General features: G+C 44.5%; 3 protein-coding genes and 1 long non-coding RNA gene across 7 annotated transcripts in view; 3 read left to right on the top strand and 1 right to left on the bottom strand.

Annotated features, from left to right (window-relative positions):
• Positions 1-14,510, bottom strand: part of LOC127142344 (uncharacterized) — a 22,444-nt gene extending 7,934 nt beyond the window's left edge. Inside the window, exon 1 of the long non-coding RNA XR_007812925.1 lies at positions 13,175-14,510. This is a non-coding gene — a long non-coding RNA (uncharacterized LOC127142344). The remainder of the gene's footprint in view (positions 1-13,174) is intronic.
• On the top strand, positions 68-5,805 carry LOC108884960 (inositol monophosphatase 1). Its single transcript, XM_018679115.2, has 9 exons — positions 68-2,509; positions 2,911-3,003; positions 3,717-3,850; positions 4,000-4,104; positions 4,433-4,478; positions 4,552-4,660; positions 4,740-4,848; positions 5,316-5,467; positions 5,538-5,805. The coding sequence occupies exons 2-9, from the start codon at positions 2,944-2,946 to the stop codon at positions 5,687-5,689; spliced, it is 867 nt and encodes a 288-aa protein (XP_018534631.1). The 5' UTR covers positions 68-2,509; positions 2,911-2,943; the 3' UTR covers positions 5,690-5,805.
• impa1 (inositol monophosphatase 1) lies at positions 6,122-9,461 on the top strand. The gene is made up of 9 exons (XM_018679116.2): positions 6,122-6,229; positions 6,726-6,804; positions 7,102-7,235; positions 8,144-8,248; positions 8,354-8,399; positions 8,609-8,717; positions 8,846-8,954; positions 9,030-9,181; positions 9,257-9,461. The coding sequence occupies exons 2-9, from the start codon at positions 6,742-6,744 to the stop codon at positions 9,379-9,381; spliced, it is 843 nt and encodes a 280-aa protein (XP_018534632.1). The 5' UTR covers positions 6,122-6,229; positions 6,726-6,741; the 3' UTR covers positions 9,382-9,461.
• On the top strand, positions 9,505-25,055 carry LOC108884949 (cadherin-7). 4 transcript variants are annotated; one of them, XM_018679085.2, is made up of 13 exons: positions 9,505-9,584; positions 14,517-15,398; positions 15,732-16,203; positions 17,218-17,512; positions 18,488-18,607; positions 19,208-19,375; positions 19,489-19,676; positions 20,294-20,547; positions 20,629-20,765; positions 20,851-20,972; positions 22,033-22,150; positions 22,811-23,065; positions 23,542-25,053. In XM_018679085.2, the coding sequence occupies exons 3-13, from the start codon at positions 15,952-15,954 to the stop codon at positions 24,042-24,044; spliced, it is 2,412 nt and encodes an 803-aa protein (XP_018534601.1). In that variant the 5' UTR covers positions 9,505-9,584; positions 14,517-15,398; positions 15,732-15,951; the 3' UTR covers positions 24,045-25,053. The 4 variants fall into 4 exon arrangements, with proteins under 4 accessions (XP_018534601.1, XP_050925726.1, XP_050925727.1 ...); XM_051069769.1 differs by having other exon boundaries at positions 16,064-16,203; positions 23,542-25,052; XM_051069770.1 differs by lacking the exon at positions 23,542-25,053 and having other exon boundaries at positions 22,033-22,169; positions 22,811-23,056.

Raw genomic sequence — 25,055 nt, 5'->3', positions numbered from 1 at the left:
GACATCAGCTGTTTTAACTGACTCATCGCATCCAGGTGAGATTACCTTTACCTTCACTGTCAGTGTCAGTGCTACAGGTGACTGGACATTCATGTGTTTCCATATTCACACCAACAGCTCTCACTCTCTCTGACACACACACACACACGTGTGTGTGTGTCAGAGAGAGAGATAAAACTGCTGTCTGCTGTGTTGGTGGTGATCATGTCACTGTACGTGTCATCACTGATAGACAGTGACCGTTTGTTTTTCAGTTTGATAAAGTTTAATTCAGGAGCTTTGTTCTGTTCCACAAACAGAAACTTTCTGCTCTGACCGTGAAGTTAGCTTCAGCCTGGTTCCTCCACAGAAAATAAACAGTGAGCAGCTAAAGTTTCTGATTCAGGTTTAGTTGATCAGATCATCTTCACAGATGAACACCACTGTTCTGATGTTTGAAGCCTAAATCCAACGTCCAGAAGTAAGAAGCTAATGTTAGGCTATAAACCAACTACACCACGGTCACATGACGTCAATGTCTCCACCACTAGGCTTCCAACTGGTCATTTCATTTAGCTCTGAGCTCTTCTACAAAAGCCTTTCTTCTTAGAAAGTTAGTGAGAGTTTGAAAGAGCGTGAGTAGAAACACAACGAGGCTGTAAAGGTGGACTGGTGAGTAGATAGGTTTTCATGTTAACGTCCCCGACAACCTCTGTAGTCTCATTTAGACACTCGTTAGCAACCGCCTTTTTTAAGACACGTAAAAGCTTCAAACATCAGGAGTGGGGGATTTACTGACCCATTTTATGTCGGAGAATAAAACCTGAAAATGTCTTGAGCTTGTGTTAAAACCACAGACCTTATTTCAGACATTTAACCAGAAACACACTGACAACAGGAAGAGCTAACATGCTAACATGCTTACTTACTTCCTGGTTTTAGGATCAGTCCTGCAGCTCTGTGTTCAGATCAACTCTGATGTCACCTCCAGACCAGTCAGAGGTCAGAGGTCAGACAGTTTAAAATCTGCAGTAAACTCTTTCTATAAATCCTAAATGTAATAAAGTGTATGATGTAAGTGATGAGTCACAGAGTGATGTCATGTCATTACCTCCCACAGACTGGACCAGGTGGGCTGTGGTGTTTGTTAGTTACTGTTAAAGTCTGCTCTCCTCCTATTGGCCCAGAGGTCTGTGACATCAGAACATGTTGCCATGGTTACTGAAGTCACTGAGTCTGAGGTCAGAAATATCTCCTCTCTTCTTCTCCTCCACCTCGATGGAAAACATCATGAGGTGAAGAACTGATGACGACTGCACTGACATCAGCTGTTTTTTTAAACCAACTTTATTTATAATGTTGAAGACGAACAGAGACAAACTGCTGTCGGCTGCAGTTCAATAAAGCTTCCTGTCCAACACTGATTTATAAGGAGAGAAAGTTGAACCATTAAAATAAAGATAAAAAGGAACTGTGTGTCGGGTCCAGATTAAATTCAGACAGAAACATAGAGTTTCCTGTTCTGACCTTTGACCTTTTTATACATTTGTTAAGAAGAGAAAATGATTTTTTAGAGAGGGAATGATTTCATCAGTTTATTTTGAAATTGGCTTGCACCAGGCCCAGAGTATCCTATTTCGTTTCACCTCATATTCACATGTGTTGGAATGACAATAAAGCTCCTTGAATCCTTGAATAAACACTGCTGCTGCTGCAAGGAATTGTGGGACATCATTCTCTCTTTGCTTTGGTAAAGGAAGCTCCAGTGTCTCTGCTGAAGGAGATAAGAGAGGAAGCAGTGAAGGAGACTCAGATTCAGCTGCAAGTTATTCAGTGTTTAGCCTCAGCTGAGCTCTGTGATTGGCTGTCTGTCAGCCTCACCCTGGGAGTCATAGTTGACTCCTTCAGCTTTGACTTTTCCTCAGAGAATCTGATGTTTACTAACAGACTCTGTCTCTGTTTCTGTTCTGATAACGAACAACAAGGACAAACTGATTCTGTATCAGCTGAACGCTCTGTCCTGATGTCTTGATGTCCTGACGTCCTGACGTCCTGATGTCTTGACGTCCTGACGTCCTGATGTCTTGATGTCCTGACGTCCTGATGTCTTGATGTCCTGCTGATAGACGACACGCTGCAGGTCACACACACACAAACAGAATTAGCAGAACTAGAAGACTGAACAGGATGTCTGTTCACAGTCAGCTGACTGCACGTGCAGCCACTTACTCATGACCTGGTGACCTCTGACCCCCTCCCACCCTGCCTCACCCCCTCCTGCCCCTCAGACTCTCAGAGACTCTGCAGCAGCTCAGAACAGACCTCTAAAATCCAGAGATTTTTGATCCTGAGCACTGAGGAAGAAGGTGTCTGATGATGAAGTGAGGGGGGAGGAGCCTGGTTCTGTATTGCCATTGGCTGGATAGGATAGTGTGGGTGGGAGCTGAGCTCTGATTGGCTGTTTGTTGTATAAAAGGAGAAAAAGTTCAGAGTCAGAAAGTTTTTCTTCTTCAGATGAACTTCACTTCAGGTACAAACTCTTTAAATTTTTGTCGTCCCTCATCTCTTTTCTTTGTTCTCTACTTTTGTCTTTCTGTCTCCCTCTCTTCTTTCTGTCAATCTGTTCATCTCTTTCTCTTCCTCTCTCTCTCGCTTTTCCTTCCTCATGTTTTATCTCATTTTCTTTCTTTTTCTTCTGTCTTTATTCTACCTTTTCTTCTTGTTCTCTCTCTCTCCAGTTTCTTCTTTTTTTCTTTTCTTCATTTTTTAAAATCTTTTAGTTGTTCTCCTCTTTCATTAGTTTTTTCTTTTTATCTTCCATTTTCATATTTTTCTTTATTTATTCTGTAGCTCCTCCTTCTCCTCCTCCTCCTCCTCGTCCTCCTCCTCTCCCCTCCTCCTCTCTGACATTCTCTCCTCTCCCCCTGACAGTCTCTCTCTCTGATTTTCCTGCTCCTCCTCATCATGGCCGACTGGACCGATTGTCTGAACTTTGGCATCTCTGTCGCCAAACAGGCCAGTGAGGTAAGAGATCCACTGACCAATCAGAGAGGGTTTATATGATGATGTCACTGTTTAATGACAGTAGGTGTTTCAGGTGTGAATCCTGATTCTGTTCTTATAGTGTGAATGTCACAGCTGTTGACCAATAGCAGCTCAGCAGGAGCTGAGGTCACTCAGGTAGAGGAGCTGAGGTCAGGTTCAGTTCAGGTCTGATAAAAACTGAAAACGTGAAGAATGAGAGGTTTGGTGTTTGAGCTGCTGGATCTGGTACACACACACACCTGACACACACACATATACACACCACAGAAAACACAGAGAACACGTTTCAATTTAAATAGAAAGGAACTAAAGATTGTTATGACTCTTGTTTCCTGTTTTCAGTTGTCACCTGTGACCTCACTGTGACCTCAATATGTTTACCTGTGGTGATGTTGCAGCAGTTTGTTGTTGAACTGAACTCCTCAACACTTCCTGCAGACATTTCACAATAATATAACAAGACATTTCCTGGAAGGCTTTTAATGTGAAAATCTGCAGTTTTGTTGTTTAACAGAAAATTAAAAAATACCTTCTGATACTTCCAGTGTGGATGACTTTAAACTCAGGTGTTTTACCTGTAACCAGGTGTTTGTACAGTGTTGTACAGGTGTTTCTACTGTAGTGAGCAGAGAGTAGAGTAGGATTCTACTTTGTGATATCAGAGTAAAGTGAAGCTGTGTTTGTGTGGTCAGATCGTCCTGTCGGCGTTTCAGCAGCAGAAGGAAGTGAAGCTGAAGAGTTCTCCGGCTGATCTGGTGACGGAGACTGATCAGAGAGTTGAGAAGATCCTGATCTCTGCCATCAGGACCAAATACCCACTGCACAGGTTCTACTCTGCTCTGTTCTATTCTGTAACAGACACCATCTTTTCCTCAACATCTTTATAGTGTCATCTGTTTTCTCTGTTTCATCTCATTTTGTTGTGTGTGTCTTTTCTTCTCCCTTCTCCTCTGCTGTTTGACCTCTAACCCTCAGGTTCATTGGGGAGGAGTCAGTAGCTACAGGTGAGTGTCTGGAGTGGACTGACTCTCCCACCTGGATCATTGACCCCATTGATGGGACCGTTAACTTTGTCCACAGGTGAGAGGTTCTGCCCATAGAACCATGGTTACACACACACCTGTAACACACCTGTAACACACCTGTAACACACCTATACACACCTGTAACACACCTGTAACACACCTGTACACACCTGTACACACCTGTAACACGCCTGTAACACGCCTGTACACACCTGTAACACGCCTGTACACACCTGTAACACACCTGTAACATGCCTGTAACACACCTCTAACACACCTGTAACACACCTGTACACACCTGTACACACCTGTAACACACCTGTAACATGCCTGTAACACACCTGTACACGCCTGTAATCAGAACCTGTTGTTTCTCCTCACAGGTTTCCATTTGTGGCCATCTCCATCGCCTTCACTGTCAACAAACAGGTAAACTCCCCTGTCAGTCAGAGGTCAGAGGTCAGAGGACACAGAATGATGTTGTTGTTGTTGTTGTTGTCAGACGGAGTTTGGGATTGTGTACAGCTGTGTAGAGGACAAACTTTTCTATGCTCAGAGAGGAAGAGGAGCGTTTCTGAACGGAGAACGGCTGCATGCCTCAAGACAGGAAGGTAACATCATAAACATGGTGTGGAGGTCATGGTGTATTGGTTTTAAGATGGATGTATTCTGATTGTCTCATCCAATCAGACATCAGCAGGTGTGTGGTGGTGACGGAGATCGGGGCAGAGCGTGATGACCTCGCTCTGTCCACCATGACCTCCAACATCTTCAGACTCCTGAAACTACCTGTTCATGGGTAAGAACAGGCTACACCCCCTCATCTCCCTCTGATAATCAATAATCTATATATCAAAGGAAATAAAAACATGAGTAAAATAAAATAAGATTTTCATCGTTGTTAAACCAGATGGAGACACAGTGTTAGAACACAACGTCTGAGCAGCTTTACTGAAGAAAATGAAACTACAGGGCAGGACATTAGAAACGAAAACCCGGGGGTGCCCTCATAGCCGACCGCATGTCGCTCCCCCACTCTCTCCCTGTTTCCCGTCTCTCTCACTGTCCTATCAATAAAGGCGAAAAAAAAACTGAAATAATACTAAAACCTGCAGCTCCCATGAGCACTTAGCAGCAGAGCAGGTGCTGACGTCATCATAAACCTGAAGTCATATTAACCTTCAGTCTGTTCATCTCTGACTCCTCTCGCCTATGTTTAACATTTAATGTGTTGTGTTTTTAACGTATAGTGTGTTTTTGTCTCAGTGTTCGTGCATTGGGCACGGCAGCGGTCGACATGTGTCAGGTGGCGACAGGTGGAGCAGATGCCTACTATCACATCGGGATGCACTGCTGGGACATCGCTGCGTCCGCCATCATCGTCCAGGAGGCCGGAGGCGTCGTCATGGATACGGACGGTCGGTATGCAATGTCACGTTTGACCTGCGTGTAGCTGGCCTCCTCTGATTGGTTGCTGTGTGTCCTCAGGCTCAGAATTCGACATGATGTCCAGGAGAGTCATCGCTGCCAGCTCCGCAGAAGTGGCTCGTCGCATCGCGCAGGTGATCCAGGCGTTCCCCTGTCGCCGTGATGATGAGGATCCCCACAGGTGTGTCTGTGGAGGTGTCAATGGCGTGTAGGTCAGCTGACAGAAGGTGTGACAGAGGTGTTTCTGCAGAAGATTCTCATGTGTTTGATGAAGTGTGAGCAGATTTAAAAACTAATAAAACCTGAGATCAGTTGGACCTTGAACTCATCACGTCTCTGTGTCAGTTTCATCTGTACACACCTGTACACACCTGTCTAACCCTAACCCTAACCCTAGCATGCTAATGTTAGCAGCAGACCTCTCTCTCTCTCTCTCTCTCTCTCTCTCTCTCTCTCTCACACACACACACACAGAACACCATGTCTCCTGGAGAGAGAGATAAACTGAAATAAAGTGTGACTGTGTAAATAAAGAGACGTGAACTATTTACTGAACTTTATCTGAGGTTTACTTTGGGCCCATTGTCACACACAAAGAGGAGCTGCAGGGAGATAGTTTCACTGCTGACCGACAGGAGGCAGCAGCGCTCTTCTGCAGCTGCACGTCCGAAGAAGAAGAATCCCGGAAGTGTGCGGAACCGCTGACCCACATCCGCAGCAGCAGCAGCGAATAATCTTCAGACTCAGCCCAGGTGAGTTTTATCAGGTGACATTAATGTTTAATGTTGTTTTATTTTAGTCTAACAGCGGGAACTCACTGACTGACATCCCGTACACCAGACTCCGTTCACAAATCTGCGGTTTAAGGCTTCTTTGTTAATAAAGACAAACAGCGGGACAATCCGGGGAGGGAGGGGCGGGGTGTGTGTTACGGTTCTCTCACACGTCACCACGCATTGCTGGTTAATACGGCTGATTAATAATCTGTCAGTCAATAGTCAATATTGAGAAATAAAAGAAATCATTAAAAAGCTGCAGAAGCTGCTGTCACCTGCAGTCACTGACAGACCGATGGGCAGGTAGAAGGTAAAAATCTGTTTAATATAAATGTTTTTCTGTGCTTTTCATGTTACTTTGGTTTTAAAGTTTAAACTGAAAGTGTGAATAATTACTCACGAATTATAAAGTGTGTGTGTGAGTATGTGTGAGTGTGTGTGTTGGTTTAATCTCTCTCTCTCTCTTTGTAAGGAGCTGCTCCTTCAACATGGCCGACATCTGGCAAAGCGCCATGGATCACGCTGTGGCCATCGCACGAAAAGCTGGAGAGGTCAGTTACAGTGTGTGACAGTGTGTGTTACAGCTCAGACAGCTGTCAGATGTTAGAATGTCAGATTCACCTGAAACCAGTGATTGGTCTTAATGTGATGCCAGGTGAGGTCAGGTGAGGCCAGGTGAGATCAGGTGATGTCAGGTTAGGTCAGGTTAGGTCAGAGGTGTCCTGATGTCACAGTATACAGGAGAAGACAAAATATCTCAGGAGGAGTTACAGCAAAACTGTGTCTGTGTATTAAACTCTGTCTTGATCAAGTGTTTTGATCTGTGTATTCATCTGTGTGTTGATCAGGTGGTACGTGAAGCTCTGCGTGATGACAGGAAGGTGATGACAAAGAGCTCGTCGGTCGACTTGGTGACACAAACCGATCAGAGGGTGGAGCAACTCATCATCCAATCAGTGAAGGAGAAATTCCCCACACACAAGTAAGAAGATCTGCCTCCTTCACTGTGTGTTCACTGATCATTGATCAGTTTCACAGAGACTCTCTCAATACTCTCTGAAGACTCTGCAACAAAATGAAAAACAGAATAGACACATTATCAGAAACAAACAGCTCGTACAGAGTATGTTCTGTTAACATGTCCTCACTGTGTTCAGACTGAAATCAATAATACTGCAGTTTTTATCTAGGAATTCATTTTCTCTCCTCTACTCAGTCAGTCCTCACTGTGACGACTCCTCCACCTGGACATTAGGTGTCCCTGCTGTGTTGTCCCTGGACTTCTTTTTGCTGCAGGTGTTGGTTGACGGGTCATCGGTTGAATGAGCCACACCTGGGCCCAGTGTGTGCTCCCTCTGTCATTAGCCCTCATTCTGGAGTCTGGCGGGGCTGTGGATGGTCCCTGTTCTTTCCATTAGTCTTGGTTGTCAGTTGGGTTGATTAATTTACCTTTTTGTAAATAAATTATTCTTCACTTTAACATGCCAACTCGAGCCGTCTCCCTTCCTTGTCACAGTTTTGAGCCGGGCTGTGACATCATACAGAATATATTTGATTTATAAACCAGAACAAGTTAGATTTAATCAACCAGAATCTTCAGCCTCTGACGTGTTTTATATTCATAGTGAAATCTTAAATCATGATCACAATATTTATGAACCTTTTACTGTCTTCAGTCAGAGACACAGGAAACTGAACAAGACATGGAATCAAACGTTAGGCAGCATATAGATGTTATATACATCATTTATATAACCTGACCTCCCAGACGTATCAGGGGTCTGAAGCCAAACTCAGAGACGTCATAGAAACATCAGAATCTGACACGATAATCAACTGTGTTTTAAAAGGAAACTCAGAGAATTAATGATAAGTGTGTGTGTGTGTCAGGTTCATAGGGGAAGAGTCAGTGGCTGCAGGTGAAGCGTGTGACCTCACAGACTCTCCCACCTGGATCATCGACCCCATCGATGGGACCACCAACTTTGTTCACTCGTGAGTTATTTAATCAAACAGGTCTACTGAACCAGTCAAACTGACCCATTAACTCGCTCTGACCTTTAATAACCTCCATCAGTAACATTAACATCTCTCTAACAGATTTCCTTTTGTTGCTGTTTCCATTGGGTTCTCTGTCAACAACCAGGTCCGTTTATTTCACCTGTCTCCACTGTGACTTATACTACTGCGACAACGTACTACTACACTACTGCACTCTGGCCTACTGTAGTACTACCTGTTATACGATGACCTGTTATATTGTGACTTGTTATATGATGATCTGTTATATTGTGACCTCTTATACAATGACCCAGCACGTTGTCCAGTTGTCCTTCCTCTCTCTCCGTCCTACAGACCGAGTTCGGTGTGGTCTACAGTTGTCTAGAAGACAAGATGTTCACAGCGAGGAGGGGGAAGGGAGCGTTCTGTAATGGAGAGCCACTGCAGGTTTCTGATCAGGAAGGTCTGTGATGAATAACACAACACATATTTAGTGATCTCTGTGAATACAGAAACACAACAGTGTCATGATGCTCTGCTCCAATCACAAACCAGGATCTCAACTCTGAACTGTTTGTTTTTGTGCATCAGACATCAAACAGTCAATCATCGCCACAGAGTTTGGATCCAACAGAGACCCTGAAGCTGTGGATAAAATCTTCTCCAGTCTGAGGAACATCCTCTGCATCCCTGTGCACGGGTAACACCACTGTTGCTAAAATAACACCTGACACTGCAGTGTTAGTATGTCTTTAACAGTAATGTGTGTTTTCAGTGTGCGCAGTGCTGGAACTGCAGCAATCAACATGTGTCTGGTTGCATCTGGTTGTGTTGAAGCTTATTATGAGATTGGGATCCATGTTTGGGACGTGGCTGCTGGCTCGCTGATCGTCTCCGAGGCTGGAGGAGTCCTGATGGATGTGGAGGGTAAAGATGTTCCAGCAGCAGCTCAGAATTTGTCCTGATGATTCAGCTGGTCTAACAGTATGTCCCTGTGTTCAGGAGGAGAGGTGGACCTGATGTCCCGGAGGATCGTCGCTGCCAACAGCAGAACCATCGCTGAGAGGATCGTCAAAGAAATCGAGTCCTTCAGTCTGCCCAGAGACGATGCTCCGACAAAACACTGAAGAACTGAAACTCACTGATGCTGATGTTTCATTTAGTTTTAACACTTTGAGAGAAGTAAAGTTTGTCTTAAGAAAATCAAGTTTGTCTGAGATCACATCTAATCACTACCTTCTACCTGTAACCACAGGTGTAACCTCAAGACCACAGATGTTACCTAAAGACCACAGGCGTTTCCCTCCACCTTCAGGAGGTTGTCTGACAGGTCTGTAGAAACTGGACTCTGCTTCCTCATTGTCAGGATTCATGACCTGGTCCAGATGACAACAAAGATGTGCTCAGTTCTAAAAGCTTATGAGGGAGTCCCAGGTATTTAACCTGTTGGAGGTGGTCTTGAGAGTCGTTAACCCACCCTGTTGTTATGTGAGTCGTTAGGGTCACATGTGCCCAGGTGTGACTCGTTGGTGGGTCATTGCTCCACCTTGACATCATGGGGGACATCAGGTGTGACTGGGGGTTAAATTGTCTGGGTAAGGATCTCAGGACTGTGTTATAGGTGGCTGATAGTTGGTGGGTTTAAAGATAGACATTCCAGATGCACATAGATGTCCTCTTTTACTCCTCTCTCAAACCATCTGTCCTCTCTATCCAAGATGAGGACCTTGTTGTCCTCAAAGGAATGTCCTTTCTCCTTAAGGAGTAAACAGCTGAACAGCTGAGTCTTGTGCTGATGAGCTGCTCTCCTGTGCCATGTGCTTGTGAAGTGGTTGTTTGGTTTCACATATGTTGAGGTCTGAGCACTTTTCAACAAAAGACATCATAGTTTCATATGGAGCCAGTTCAAGTCTCTGGTGAAATCCATGGAGTTTTGGATGTGATGAGAAGTGTTATCCACCAGCGGAGCTAAAATGGTGGCGAGGTGTTTGGAAATGTAGGTGGCAGAGTCGATACATGATGGGTCTGAGTGGAGCTCCCTCTTTGTGTATCTTTGGGAGTTCATATATACAGGGAGTAGCGTCACTGGGGTAGAGGCAGTCGTATGCTGGGCAGTCAATGGCCTTTTCCTTTTACAGTTTTTCCTGGCACTCTATGACTTTCTTCTTGTAGCTGGTTGTGGGGTCGTGTTTCAGGATCTCGTAGGTGTTGCTGTCACTGAGCAGTGCGGTTTAGTGTGGTAATCTGCTGTGTTGAGAAGTGCATCTCCCCTTGACAGCTGGCAGGATGGTAATGCTTCGGTCCTTCCTCAGGGATGTGATGGCGTTCCTTTCCCAGATAGTGACGTTGGAGAGGGCTGCGGATACCTTCATCCTAATCTGTTCTGCCTTGGACTGTGCCAGTTTGTTGGTTCTTATGGCTGATTCTGTAGCTGTAATGAGGTCCACTATGGGCAGTTGTGGAGATATGGCAAAATTGAGTCCTTTGTCTAGAATATACCTTTCTGTTTTGGTGAGGTCCCTGTCTGATAAGTTTTTAACCCACTTGTCCTGGTTGTCTGTAGGTGTGGCATCATTTTGTATAGGTTCAGATGATCCAGGAGTTCTTGTGTTGTTGTGTCGTGTTAACAAACATCTGATGTTTGTAGTTTTAAATGTTGAGAAGAGAAAATAACATCATATGATTCACTTCAGTCTGCAGCTGTTAAATAGGGCAGAAACATCAGCTGACTCACACACAGACACACAGACACACAGACACACACACACACACTGTAACACATTCACACACTGTAACACACACTCCACTTCCAGCATTAATGTCTAATTAACCCTGAAAACACTCCTGACAACACATCTGTGCTTCAACCTCAGACCTCAGGAGAGAGGACCCTTGGGGGTTGTCATGTGTCCTCTGGGTGTGTGTGTTAGTGGCCAAACCCCAGAGACTCACTGATTCACACTACACCCTGTGTGTGTCTGTGTGTGGTGGTGGGGTCTTTATTCAGGTTCAGGTGTTTTTCTGTCCCAGGTGTAGCAGCAGTGAACTCGTCTTCCTCCATCAGTCTGAACCTGAACACAACCAGAGGAACAGTTTAATCAGGTCTCAGATCAGAACTCCATACCATGAAGCAGGATCAGTGGTTACCATGGTAACTTCAGTCTGACAATGGTGGTTCACTTCTTATGGCGGTAAATCAGATGACTGGAGGATCCTGACAGGAACAGAGTTTCCAATAAAGATCAATAGATGTTTTTATAGATCAGTGAATGGTTTTGTTCCAGTCTTTGTCCTCAACAGAGCTTCTAACAAACAGAGAGTTTCTCCCACTGAATGATCACAGACTGACTGTTAGATCTTCATGTTGATTTTCTCTTCACACTGTTGAAGATTTCTGCTGATTCTAAATGAACATTTCAGTCAGATGGAGCTCAGACATGAACTCTCTCCTCTCCTCTCTGCTTTGGCAGCAGAAACACTCTGACATTACTGTCACTGTTTATCTGCATCACATATTCACACTAACTCACAATAAACCACCATCACACTAAGGAGCACAAACACTCACTCACTGAAAACACTTGATGGACTTATTTACAATAAATCCTCAGCCTGACTTTGACCACTGCTGATTATTTCTACTGTTTCTATTCTAGTCATGTGATCATATTGTTCACATTTCACCTTGTTAAATGTCATGTTAGGACGTGGCTGGAACTGAAACCACCTGCAGCTCTCAGCCTGACTTCTCATAGAATATTAGGTTCCTTACTCATGGTTCTGACAACGCTCCACCTCTTTACCATGAACCCTCAGGAAATCCTGGGTCGACTGAACCTGGTGATAACCAGCGTCTGACGCTCAATCACTCTGTGGTTGTTAGGTTTACTGAAGCCAGATAAAGATCCTGGATCAGTTCAACCTGCTTCATGGAACAGAGCTCAGAGACCTGTACTACGAATTGAGGTTACTGGTTTATCAGGGTAACTTCAGGAGTAACTTGGTGACATCAGGTGTAACTTCCTGATTAACCTGTACTGTGAATGGTGGAGAGGTTTTACCTGAGGTCTGTTGCCATGGTAATTTACGCTGCGTCTCTAAACAGTATGTAGTGGATGGTAGAGGTATGTGGATCAATAAATGGTGTTTTTATGCTCCACATTTTCCATTTTCACTCTGTTATTTTAATTTTCTTTCTCACAGTCAAGCAGCAGAGTTTAGCATCATTAGTGCTGCATATTATCGATTTCAATAATCCTTTAAATGGGGGGTGTTATTGTCCTGAAAGACAATATAAAGTGACAGGCTGTTGTAATTGTAGACTACAGACCAAGCAGCATTAATGATGGAAATATGAATGTGAACCACTTTATAGAAGGTTTCTGTTTGATCCAGGTTCAGTTTCCACTGAGGCTGAAATACTGTTAACATGAAGTTCATACTGAACATAACAGCATTACATTCATACATATACAGCCTGAGTGTTCCAGGCAGAACATCATTAACAGGAACAGCTCATTCTCAGACATGTGACCCACGTGTTGACTGTAATCCAAGTATCTGAGAAATGATCACATATGTTCTGTGTCCTTCCATCTCATATTACAGATGAAGAATCCAGAGAACATGTGACCAGTCTCTCTGTCTTTGTTGGTTTGACATTGTGTCGTTAGAGTCTCTTTAAATTCCTCTAAACCCACAGAATTAACGTGCGCTCTTCATCTGAGAGATACGGTGCACGCCCCTTTAATCAACACGCACTAACTCTGATTAAGTTAACACCGACTCAATTGACCCACATCTGAACCACCGTCGTAGCGTTTAACACAGATCGAGGCAGTCAGGGTTTGTCAACCCCGACTTTACCAGAGAGAACCTGAGTTAAACCAGAGGAGGTTCAACTCCCTTCATAGTTCAGACCTCTGGTAAACATGAAGCCAAATCTGTGTGGCTCCAGACCGGGCTTCTTCTTGTTCCTGTTCTTGTTCCTGCAGGACTCTGTAAAAACCTTCATCCTTCTGTTGTGTTTTTTGGGGTCAACACAGGAAACACTTCACACAGACACGCCGAGGCGACACTTAAAAAACTACCAGACACATTTCCCAGCATGCTCTCTGACCAGATGCCGGCTGATCAGCTGATTGACACGGAAACTGATTAATAAAATATACTGAATCGAATTGAGGTGATGACAGAACCAGATCTAGAACCAGAACCAGACCTAGATCTGAGGTCCAGGAGCTGGTCCAGGTCCAGGAGCTGGTCCTGGTGCAGAGTTTTATGTTTGTCTTTGTTCTGTTGAGAGACTGAAGGAGACAAAAACAAACTGACATCAATTTATTTCTGTCAGTTGAACTGTGTGTGTGTGTGTGTGTGTGTGTGTGTGTGTGTGTGTGTGTGTGTGTGTGTGTGTGTGTGTGTGTGTGTGTGTGCCTGCAGCAGCAGATGATTCACTTCCTGTGAACACCTGAGATCAGATCAGCTGCAGGCTGTCAGAGTCCAGACCACCTGAGACCCTCATATCTGAGGGAGGTGGGGGTTGGGGGGTCTCTGAGGCTCCGCCCACCTACACACCTGAAATGAATGGACAGACAAACAGCAACAGGTCACAACATAAACATCAGGTTAAACTCTGAATTTGATTCTCTGATGAAACAGTTTGTTTCCAATAATCAATCAGCTGATCAATGAGCCTGAGGCCTCGTCACTGTTTCGACCTTCAGCTGTTTAATGAGAAATCACTGAGACGGCTTTACCTGAGGCAGAGAACCATAGCTTCATCATCTTCATCATCATCATCATCATCATCATCATCTTCATCATCATCTTCATCTTCACCATCATCATCTTCATCTTCATCTTCATCTTCATCATCATCATCTTCACCATCATCATCTTCATCTTCATCTTCATCTTCACCATCATCATCTTCATCTTCATCTTCATCTTCATCATCATCATCATCATCTTCACCATCATCTTCATCATCTTCATCTTCACCATCATCATCTTCATCTTCATCTTCACCATCATCATCTTCATCATCATCCTCATTTTCATCTTCATCTTTCACTGAACGAGTTCCTTCATCACTTCCTGTTAATGTCCAGACAAAGATACAAAGATAAAAAACTGATAAAACAATCAAATACTGACTTCATCATCTGAACCAGTGACATCATCATGATATCACTGACGTACAAACGGCCGCCATGTTGTTTAAAGTCATTTCTCCTGTTCCTCCTCTCTCCACCTCCTGTAGCTCCTCTGGTATTTCTCCTGCTGTCTGATGGAAAGGTCAAGGATCTCACCTGACACCGAGTCCTGCTGAGTCCAGTCCTCCTCAGTCCTCCTTCGTGGGCCTGAATTAGGACTTCAGAGCTTCATAGCAGGAGGCTCTCAGGAGAACTGGACTGTGTTGGCCTATACAGGTTCACACACACACACAGACACACACCTGCAGGTGGTGACTTCCTCCTCAGCTTTGACCTTTTGTGTGAAAACGACCTTCAGACAAAGCTTCTGATTGGTCCTCAGCTTCCTGAGCTTTCACTTCATATGAGGGGCCTTCATGTTGAAAACAAACGCACACAGAATTCACCTACAGCCATGAATTTGAGGTGTGAGGATCAATAAATAATTATTAGTGAAGCTGCTCCCCCCTTTAATTAATACCCACAGTAATACCTGGTGTTTAATGTGTGCATGTGTGTGTGTGTGTGTGTGTGTGGGGGGGGGTGGGGGGGTGGGTTGTTGTTGTTATTTGTGTGTCAGATGGAAACAGATGATTTTCCTGAGGGAACCTTCGGAGCCACTGATGTAGAAAACAGAGAAACCTGAGGAAACTGCAGCAGCATTAATAACACTGATGTTTCATTTGCCCCCCCGCCCCCCTCCCAGCCTCCTCACTGACGGAGGAGGAGCTCCCCCACACCCCCCCACCCCCGTCAGAGTGAATGGGGTCTTTGTAACAGCCGGACGAGCGACAGCAGGATTCACTGAGAGAGAGAGTCAGACAGGATGTTTGTCTCCTTCGCTCAGCTGCTGCTCACTTTATTTTCCTTTCAGTTTGAGCCGATCACTGATCAATAATCAACCTGCAGATAAACAGACAGAGGAGAGGAATCAGATCAACAGCTGCACGGTAAGAATTATCAGCTATTAATAACCTGAACCAAACTTTACTGAAAAAAATCACTGATGTAAAGTAGAGTCAGTCATTTTAATGTTTCCGAGGAGTCAGTTTACTGAAGCAGATTTAAGGATAAACTGGAGCCTCATAATCAGATTAATCATTAACGCTGTAAGTAAAATACAGAGGAAAATAAATGTTGACTGTGGGACACTGGAAAATGATAAAAGCCACATTTTAATCAAGATAAACAGATAATTTAAGAGACAGAATCAGTTTTTAATGAAATGTTAGTGGATGAACGGTTCAGCTTTACTCTGCTTCATGTCTGTCGTTCATTTTCAGGTTACAAACATCAAAAAACATCAACAACAACATTGTTGGACAGTTTTACGTCTCTGCATCAGACAGTTTGAGGTCTCCTCTGTGGACAGTTTTAGTCTCAGTGTTGGACAGTTTGAGGTCTCTGCATCAGACAGTTTGAGGTCTCCTCGTTGGACAATTTGAGGTCTCCTCTGTGGACAGTTTTAGTCTCAGCGTTGGACAGTTTGAGGTCTCCTCTGTGATGGAGTGTCTCTGTGTTCTGAGCATGCTCAGTTCCTTTGTCCTATTGTTGTGGGAGGAGTCAGGTTGTGAGGCGATGACGCTGAACTCCGTCCTCCTCCCTCAATTGTCAGGAGAAGGATTAGGAGGAGGAACAGCGAGAGGTGGTGTCGTCTCCCAGCAGAGGAGGGGGAGGAGGAGGAGGAGCTGGGTGTGGAACCAGTTTTTCGTCTTGGAGGAGTACACCGGAGACGAGCTGCTGTATGTGGGCAAGGTAGAGTCAATGACTTGATTGATTTATGGTTCATTAGAATGATGATCTCCATGTCTTTGTCTGTTGTTTGTTTTTTGTCCTGATTTCGACTCTTTGCCTTCTAGTATTTTTAACTCTAATCTTTTAGACCAGAATAACTAAACTTGTCTTCTAACAGCAGAGTGGACACATCACATGACATGTCACATGGTTTCAGTCCATCATCATTGTTGAAGCTGCACAAAGCCAGTTGGTTCACATTTTAAAACCGGGCCCAGAGCTCTTCAGGGGTGGGGGGTGGGTCCTGGAACCTGTGGTATCATGTGGGGGTAAAGTGGGAATCAGGGAGACCAGGATTGTTACTACCAGAGTCTCAGAAAGGTGGTCAGAGGTCAAAAGGTTGGGAAGACTTTGACAGCAGACATCAGGGTCCACATCCAGAGTCCAGTCTGTGGTCAATGAAAGGGGTCAGTGATCCACTTACAAGACCAATGAGTGGATCACTGACCCCTTTCATTGACCTGAGCCTGAATCCTAAAACCAGATCTGAACCCTGTACCGGCCAACGTGTACTCACAACGAGGGTTTTAAACAAAAACATGTCCTCACAACTGCAGAGAGACGCACGCTCAGCCCTGTGGCATTCTGGGAGATGACTAAAGCAGTCTGTGAGATACCGGCTGAACAGATATAAGCTGACAGTCTAGACTGTTACTATAAACCATCATGTGAGGTCTGAATCAAACTGATCCTGGATCTGTCTGATCTCTGATCCACTGATTCTCCTTATTTTCAGATCTTTAACTTTAAATTAAAACATGTTTCTGTGTTTTCTCCATAAACAGGAAGTAAAATCCTCAGATTTCATCACAATTTGTTATTTCTGAACTGAGTCCTAATTATTATTTAATCATCATCACTGCAGATCTGCTGAGACATAATATTCACATTCATTCACTGTCATGAAATCCTCCTGCTTAGCCTCAGCTTTAACTGGTTCATTCTGATGGTTTAACTGGATTCTGGTCTCTGCAGCTCCACTCTGATGTGGATAAAGGTGATGGGCAGGTGAGGTACGTCTTGAATGGTGAAGGAGCAATGTCCATCTTCACCATTGATGAGAACACAGGAGACATCCATGCCACCAAGAGGCTGGACAGGGAACAGCAGGCATACTACACCCTGAGAGCTCAGGCTCGAGACCGAAACACCAACCTACTGGTTGAACCGGAGTCCCAGTTCATCATCAAAGTCCAGGACATCAACGACAACGAACCCAAGTTCCTGGATGGACCATACGCAGCCAGAGTGTCTGAGCAGTCTCCTGTAGGTGAGTCTGATCCTGGACCTGGTCTGATGAGTCCTCATCTTGTCTGACTTAAAGTCTGACCTGCTCAGATGAGACAAAATGAGACCATGGTAAAACAGTTTGAACAGAGAAACGGTCTGTTCAGGACCAGGTGAGTTTAGACCCTGGAGACTTTCCAGGATGTTTCCAGGATCAGCTGACATCAATTAACTGATCAGAAACTTGTTCCTATAGAAAATAATCTGAGCTGAAGTAAACAAGCTGCTCAGTCACAGACTTTTTAACTGATTCTCACCACAAACATGAAGAAGAACCTGACATATAAGAATATAATCAACATTTACCAGTTTAAATAAATACAACAGAAACATGTGAAACAGAAACATAATAGAAACTACTGATGTGTCTCTGTGTTCATCACTGGTCAGGCTCTTAATATGAAAATCAGACTGAACAGAAACAGACTTTTAATCTGAAAGTTTTAGGTATTCATGCACCTTAACTTTTAACCTTTTAGTTTAAGGTTTTAGAGAATCAGTCGACTCTTCATCTGATGCTTTTATCCAAACACGACTCACAAATGACTTTTAAGTACTGAACAGGAAATCAATGAGACAGAGAGCAGGAGATACAGAAGCTGACAGTCAGAGTCAGTTCAGCATGTCACAGGTGTTAGGAGAGGAGGAGCTCTCAGAGGAACTGAGTCTACAGAGACTGTTGAAGAGAAAGTTTCCTCAGATAAAAATGGAAGTAATGAAACTGGTTGATGGTTCTCGAGTGAAGGTTTTTGATCAGAGGTTTCACCTCAGTCAGTCAACTGTGGTTGGAAATGTTCTGGAATGCTGAGGTTCAGAGATTTGGCTTCTGATGGCCACGACATTTCAGCTGAGAGGTTTGTGACAGAGGACTGAGTCCTGTTTTACCAACTCTGAAAGGAGTGAGTTCATAGCGTCCAGGTGTGTCCAGGTGAGTCATGAAGGTGTCATGTCTCCACAGGTACATCGGTGGTGACAGTAGTGGCGACAGATGCTGATGATCCGACTTATGGAAACTCTGCCAGACTGGTTTACAGCATCCTGCAGGGTCAGCCATATTTCTCTGTGGAGCCCACAACAGGTGAGAAAACACCTGAGCACAAAACCTGAGTCTTTATCAATGAGTGTCAATGAAAATAAACTACAATTGTTTTATTTTTGTTTCCTCACAAACACACAAACAAACATCAACTGATCAGTTTTAATGACTCAGACTGTGAAGTCTTCATCTCACTCTTATAGAAACCTGATTACTGTGTTTACTCCTCCCTCCTCCCTCTTTTCTGGTTTATAGAGGAGGTGGATTAATTCCTTGTCCTCTGCAGGTGGCCGGATTAAAGACTGTATGTGTATATGTGTGTGTGTGTGTGTGTGTGTGGATTATCTTATTATAAACAGCTTCTCTGCTCTAAATCATCATAAACTGCTCTGATTGGTTCTCTGATGTCAGCTGACCTCAGATGTCATCAGGTTTAAACTCTGATTGGAGAACAGGAGTTCAGGTGTTTCCTGTTCTTCCTGTTCTGCACTGACAGGTGAGTGAGATTAAGAGCCCTGCCCCTGAGCTGCAGCCTCTCACCTGTCCCCAGGTAAAAACCAAATGTCTGCTGCTGCTCAGTGTGTAGGGTCAGAGGTTAGCTGTGGTCTGTGACTCACTTGAGCGTCACCTGTCCTGGTCTAGGTGTGGTGCGGACAGCTCTACCAGATCTGGATCGGGAGCTGCAGGACCGGTACCTGTTGGTTGTCCAGGCCAAAGACATGGTTGGTCAGATGGGAGGTCTGTCAGGGACCACCTCTGTTACCGTGACGCTGACTGACGTCAACGACAACCCGCCTCGCTTCCCCCGCAGTGAGTCTAACCTCCAATCTCTAATGATCACAGAACACCAACTGATTCCTTCACCCACCTGTACCTGTATGTACCTGTGTACCTGTGCATACCTGTGTACCTGTCTCCTGCAGAGAGTTACCAGTTCAGTGTTCCAGAGTCTGTACTGGTGTCGGCTGTGGTCGCTAAGATCAAAGCTCTGGATCTGGATGTTGGTCCAAACGCTGAGATGGACTACAGGATCCTGGACGGAGATGGACTGGGAACCTTCAGGATCCTCACTGATCCAAACACACAGGAAGGACTGGTCATTCTGCACAAGGTACTGGTTTACTGCCAGTAAGATCAAGGTGGTGGTGTCTGGTAAGGACTAGTCAGTACAGAAGGTTCTGGTGGCTCTGCAACAGTTACTGATTTCCATGGAGTGGACATACTGCAGAGGTCTTGTTTTGGTTCTGAAGATCACAGACCTGTTTGGGTCTGATGTGTTTTCCTAGTGTTTTAATTCCTTCATCCAGATGTCAAACTGATTCAGAGGATTTGAACTACCAACCATCTGATCCTGATCCAGCTATTAGAACATCTGCAGCTCTGTGTTCTATTTTTTTTTTCTCTCAGTCCCAGAGGAGAGTCCTCTGCTGCCGAACAGCTGCTGACAACACTCACAGATTTGGATTTAGATTGATGTCAGAGCTGCAAACAAAATGATCTGATTTCTGCTTCCAGAGGAAACTCCTTTGTGCTCAGCTTTAATCATGATTATGTCCTGTGAAATCAGTCTTTAGAGTTGATGTTTTCACATGGTGAGATAAGCAGCAGATGTTCAGGTGTTTCTCTCAGAGGATCAGATCCTGTCCTCACTGTTTCTAGTGGAGGATGCTGTGCTGGGAGTTCAGCTGGAACAACAACATCACATCAGTTCTCCTCTCCTCCCTCCAGACTCTGGACTTTGAGACCAAGTCCAGCTACACTTTGCGGGTCGAGGCATCCAATCGTTACGTTGACACTCGTTTCCTGTCGGTGGGTCTGTTCAGTGATGTGGCGACGGTTCATCTGCTAGTGGAGAATGTGGATGAGCCTCCGGTCTTCTCCTCCTCTGTCAGTCGGATGGTGATCTCTGAGGCGGCTGCAGTGGGAACTGATGTGGGATCAGTTTCAGCTAAGGACCCTGACACCACCAACAGTCCAGTCAGGTACGACAGATCAGCTCGCTCAGAAATATCTGTACCTGTAACTGTAACTGTACCTGTACTTACACCTGTACCTGCACACAGGTACTCTATAGACCGGAGGTCTGATGTGGACCGGTACTTTACCATCGACAGTCATTCAGGTCTGATCAGAACAGACCGACCTCTGGACAGAGAGATTGTCACTCTGCACAACATCACCGTTGTTGCCACAGAGAGCCGTGAGTCTGACAACAGGTTGTTTTATTGTGATGACCTTTCACCTGTGACGGTCGAACTTGACAGGTGTGTGTGTCTGTGTCTCAGTGGATCCTTCTCAGGTGGGGAAAGCTGTGGTTCTGGTGTCTGTGACGGACATTAATGACAACGCTCCGAGCTTTGCTATTGAGTACCAAACGTTTGTCTGTGAGAACACCAAACCTGGACAGGTAAACATCACCTGTCTGTTACACACTGCACCTTCTCTCTCATCTTCTCTGGATCGAGTTCAGAGTTTTTACCTGCAGGTTTGGTTTTAACATCAAAATCGGGTTCAGTTCAGCTGTTCACTGAACTGTCATAAAAACAACATTTACTCCATAAACATGGTGACATGCAGTAAATGTTGAATGCAGATGTTGTTCTGCCTCAGTGCTGTTGAGCCAGCTGCTGCTGTGGTGGTGTTATGGTCTGTCAGCTGTGACCTCTGACCTCCAGAGTTAGTGACAGAGAAAATGTTGAATCCTCTGAAAGCTGTTGTAATCTGTTTCTGATCTGCATCCAAATGTCCCATCACTGGTTCACTAATCTGATCACATGACCAGGATCATAAAAACCAGAGTTCAGAGTTTGAGATGAATTTATGCTGGTTTGATGTGTCTCCAGGAAATCGCCTTGTCCTCTGAATCTCTCTTTTTCTCCTGAACCATTGTATAAATAAAGCATTTTAACCTTAAACTGTGTTAAATCAGTGAGTTTAATCAGTGACTGACTCATGTTTGTCCCTCGAGGGTTACTGTAGCTCTGCTGAGACTGTTCACTATCACTGACTCTTACAAACCTGAATGCTCAAATCATCTGGACTGGACTGGACCAGCTCTCGTACAGACAGACAGACTCCGGTTCAGCAGATTCATTCAGAACCAGAGTCAGACAGCAGCACGCACTGTTAGCCTGTTAGCCTATTAGCTGACATAGAGATGTTCAGATAGTCCTTGAACTCACCATCAGGATCTCTGCTCAGCCACAACATAAAAATAAAAAGCTGACTCTAATGGATTTTATTTCTGATTTTCACCGAAACAAAATGAAACCAGTGAAACTGAAGCAGAAACAGATGAACAGGATGAAACTGGATAAACAAACTCAAACATGAAAAATGAAACTGATGTCAGCATTTAGTAAAGATTCCTGCACCGAGTTTAGTTTCATTCTCCAGACATCATGAACTCTGATCGTCTGAGACTCTGTGAGGTGACATGTTTTCTGTGTTTGACCTTTGACCTTCAGGTCATTGAGACCCTCAGTGCTGTGGACCGAGATGAACCAGAGAACGGACATCACTTCCTGTTCTCTCTGACCACCGAGGCTGCTGGGAACCTCAACTTCACCCTGAGAGACAACAAAGGTGCAGTCCACCTTAAAAGGTCTACCTTAAATAATCAAACTTAACACCGGTACAGTCCACCTTAAAAGCAGAACTAATCATACAGGTCTTCCTTAAATTAAAGGCTCAGACTTAAAACAGATAAACTGTGAATCTTCTCAGTTTGTGGAAGTAAACTCTGAGCTCGAGCTTTAATCTTTAAACCAACAGAATCAAAACAAACAAAACAAACTCTATTCACTGAGAAAGATGTTTTCCTCTTGTGGCGACAGAATCAGTAAGTTTTAATTTAAATTAAAGTCTAAAGGACCGAGAACAGAACCCTGAGGAACTCCTGCTGGTTTAAACACTGATTGTATCTGTACTGATGATTTAAAAGATGAGGCTGGGGGTTAGAAAAGAACCAGAGAGCATCTTCAAAAGTTTTTATTTCTGTTATTGGTTTCATATCGAAACATTTTGTGTTTGATGATATTTTCATATTGAACTGACTAACACTTCAGCCTTTGGCGTTTCAGTCTGAGCTCCGCTTGATTTACTGTCATTAAAACAATAAGACAAATATCTGTTGTCATTTTCTCAATCAAACTCCCAGATTAGATTTTTTAAAAACCCTGCAGGTTCTTCTACCTGCTGACATCACTCAGGTGTTTCACCCTGTCTTCACCTGTCTGTCCTCAGACAACACAGCGTCCATCCTGACTCTGCGTGGTGGTTTCCTGCAGTGGGATTGGCCGGTTCACCTCCTGCCAGTGGTGATTTCAGACGGCGGCAGCCCATCTCTCAGTAGCACCAACACATTGTCTGTCACCGTCTGCGACTGTGATCTAGATGGACACAGACGCTCCTGCAGCAAGGGGGCGTCGCAGTTGCTGGTGGTCGGACTGAGCACTGCTGCCACCGCTGCCGTCCTCACCTGCATCCTTACACTGCTGGGTAAGACCTGAGACATGATAACAACCACCTAATATCTCCAAGCAACCAACTGCAGTCATGATCATTCTGATGTATTAAAGGTAAAAACCAAACCTAAAATGTTTCCTGTAACTAGCGAGTGTGTTGATGTGTCTTCAGTGAAAAACAGCTGTTCAGGTTCAGAATGTCTCTGAATTCACTATCAACTCTTCACCTGAACAGTTTATGATGTTGTATCATTATAACATCAGGTCACACGTCACCCTTTGTTCTTATGTTTGGTTCAGGAGATATGATGATGGAAAATGCAACATTCAGTCATGGCGATGAGTAAAATGGCCGCTCATCGCTCCCATTGTGTCGTCGTCACCTGCTGCTCAGAAAGTCTCAGATTTGTCCGTTTGAGTCTCCAGCTCATTCAGGATGTTAGGAAGCTTCTGTTCGTTGTTAACTTCACAGTGCAGGTAGTCTGACTCCGCTCCTTCCTGTCTCCTCAGGTGTTGTCATGGTAACGCTCGCCATCAGACACCGGAGGAGGGAGCCTCTGATGGTGGACGATGAACGAGACGTTCGTGAGAACATTGTCTGTTATGATGATGAAGGTGGAGGTGAGGAAGACACTGAGGCCTTTGACATGTTCGCTCTGAGACACCTGAACCAAACAAACCAAACCTGCCGAGACCCAGACCTGCACCCACCTGGACTCCCCAGAACTCCAGAGTCCAGGACGGACAAAAACCAGCTGTTCCAGGAGTTCATCAGGGACAGACTGCAGGAGGCAGACCTGGACCTGACGTTGCCCCCCTACGACTCTCTGGAAACCTACGCCTTTGAAGGCAGCGGGTCAGCCGCTGAGTCGCTCAGCTCGTTAAACTCGTTAGACTCATTAAAGTTGTTGGAGTCTGAGCAGAACTATGACTTTCTGAGAGAGTGGGGGCCTAGGTTCAAGAAGCTCGCAGACCTCTATGAACACCAAGAGGGAGGAGGGGTCACCTCGTAGTCCTCAGTCTGAAGAGACTACAGGAGGTGTAACAACAGGTGTGTCAATACAGCAGGTACAGGGGGCGTGGTCAAAGGAGGCCTGTGTGTTTCACCTGTATCCAACCTGTCTGATCCAGGTCAGCTGCTGGACTTCAACATCCATCAAACGAAATGTTTTATCCATTTACATTTGAAGTTTTTATTTCCTCATTTTTAAAGCTGACACACATCTGTTTTATGATCCTTCACTGCTCACCTGACCACAGTGTCACATGGTCTGTGATGTCACCAGCAGGTGGGTTAGGTGCATCTGGTTTTCACTCAGTTAAACTCAACACAGACCTGCACCTGCTGTGTGACCCTGAAAACACCATACCCAAAACAGCTTCAGAAGTTTTAGATGTTTCAGTCTCAGGAAGGATCAAGAACCTCAGAGTAAACCTGACAACACCTGACGACACCTGATCTGAACCACTGCTCCGTCACAGCTGGAGCTCTGGAGGTCAATACCCAGAACTTCAGACCCAGACTGTCTTTATACAGTATTTGAGGCTGAAGTAAACAAGCAGCAGAACCGACAGACTGAGTTTGTGTCTGTCAGCAGGTGGCGCTGTAAACACCTGATGACTCATGAGCCACCTGACCACTGTTTAACCACGTCACCTCCTTTTTTAAATAAAGTTTAATTTTGTTTAATTTAACAGTTTGTTTGTCACTGAAGGACCAAATCAGTGAAGGCTTGTTAACAAACCTCCATTTGTTTTTACATGTGATGGTTTTCTTTTCTTATTTTATTTAATTTCAACTGTTCAGATGTTTGTCAGAAGAACCTACCGATAATAAAAGATGTGAAATAAAACTTCAGAGAGTTGTTAATTATTACACCAGTGATGTACAGTGATGTAAAGTGTCTTTGGGTACCTTAAAAAGTGCAATAAATTAAGTGTATTATTATTATTGTTGTTGTTGTTGTTGTTATTAAGATAATTCTCTATTAGTACCACAGCTGGGAAATTGTTGTTGTTGTTGT

This window comes from Lates calcarifer, linkage group LG4 (assembly GCF_001640805.2).
Source record: "Lates calcarifer isolate ASB-BC8 linkage group LG4, TLL_Latcal_v3, whole genome shotgun sequence".
In the NCBI taxonomy this organism is placed as follows: Eukaryota; Metazoa; Chordata; class Actinopteri; family Centropomidae; genus Lates; species Lates calcarifer.
The sequence above is the reverse complement of the archived record's forward strand: the minus strand, read 5'-3'. Positions and strand labels throughout refer to the sequence as shown.

Bases quoted from the DNA above. Each gene is read 5' to 3' on its own strand.
- LOC108884949 (XM_018679085.2), top strand. From the start codon at position 15,952: ATGGAGTGTCTCTGTGTTCTGAGCATGCTCAGTTCCTTTGTCCTATTG. The intron at 19,677-20,293 runs GTACTGGTTTAC...TCCTCCCTCCAG, and splicing joins GACTGGTCATTCTGCACAAG to ACTCTGGACTTTGAGACCAA. The intron at 20,766-20,850 runs GTGAGTCTGACA...TCTGTGTCTCAG, and splicing joins CGTTGTTGCCACAGAGAGCC to TGGATCCTTCTCAGGTGGGG.
- impa1 (XM_018679116.2), top strand. From the start codon at position 6,742: ATGGCCGACATCTGGCAAAGCGCCATGGATCACGCTGTGGCCATCGCA. The intron at 7,236-8,143 runs GTAAGAAGATCT...TGTGTGTGTCAG, and splicing joins GAGAAATTCCCCACACACAA to GTTCATAGGGGAAGAGTCAG. The intron at 8,249-8,353 runs GTGAGTTATTTA...TCTCTCTAACAG, and splicing joins ACCACCAACTTTGTTCACTC to ATTTCCTTTTGTTGCTGTTT.
- LOC108884960 (XM_018679115.2), top strand. From the start codon at position 2,944: ATGGCCGACTGGACCGATTGTCTGAACTTTGGCATCTCTGTCGCCAAA. The intron at 3,851-3,999 runs GTTCTACTCTGC...TCTAACCCTCAG, and splicing joins ACCAAATACCCACTGCACAG to GTTCATTGGGGAGGAGTCAG. The intron at 4,105-4,432 runs GTGAGAGGTTCT...TTCTCCTCACAG, and splicing joins ACCGTTAACTTTGTCCACAG to GTTTCCATTTGTGGCCATCT.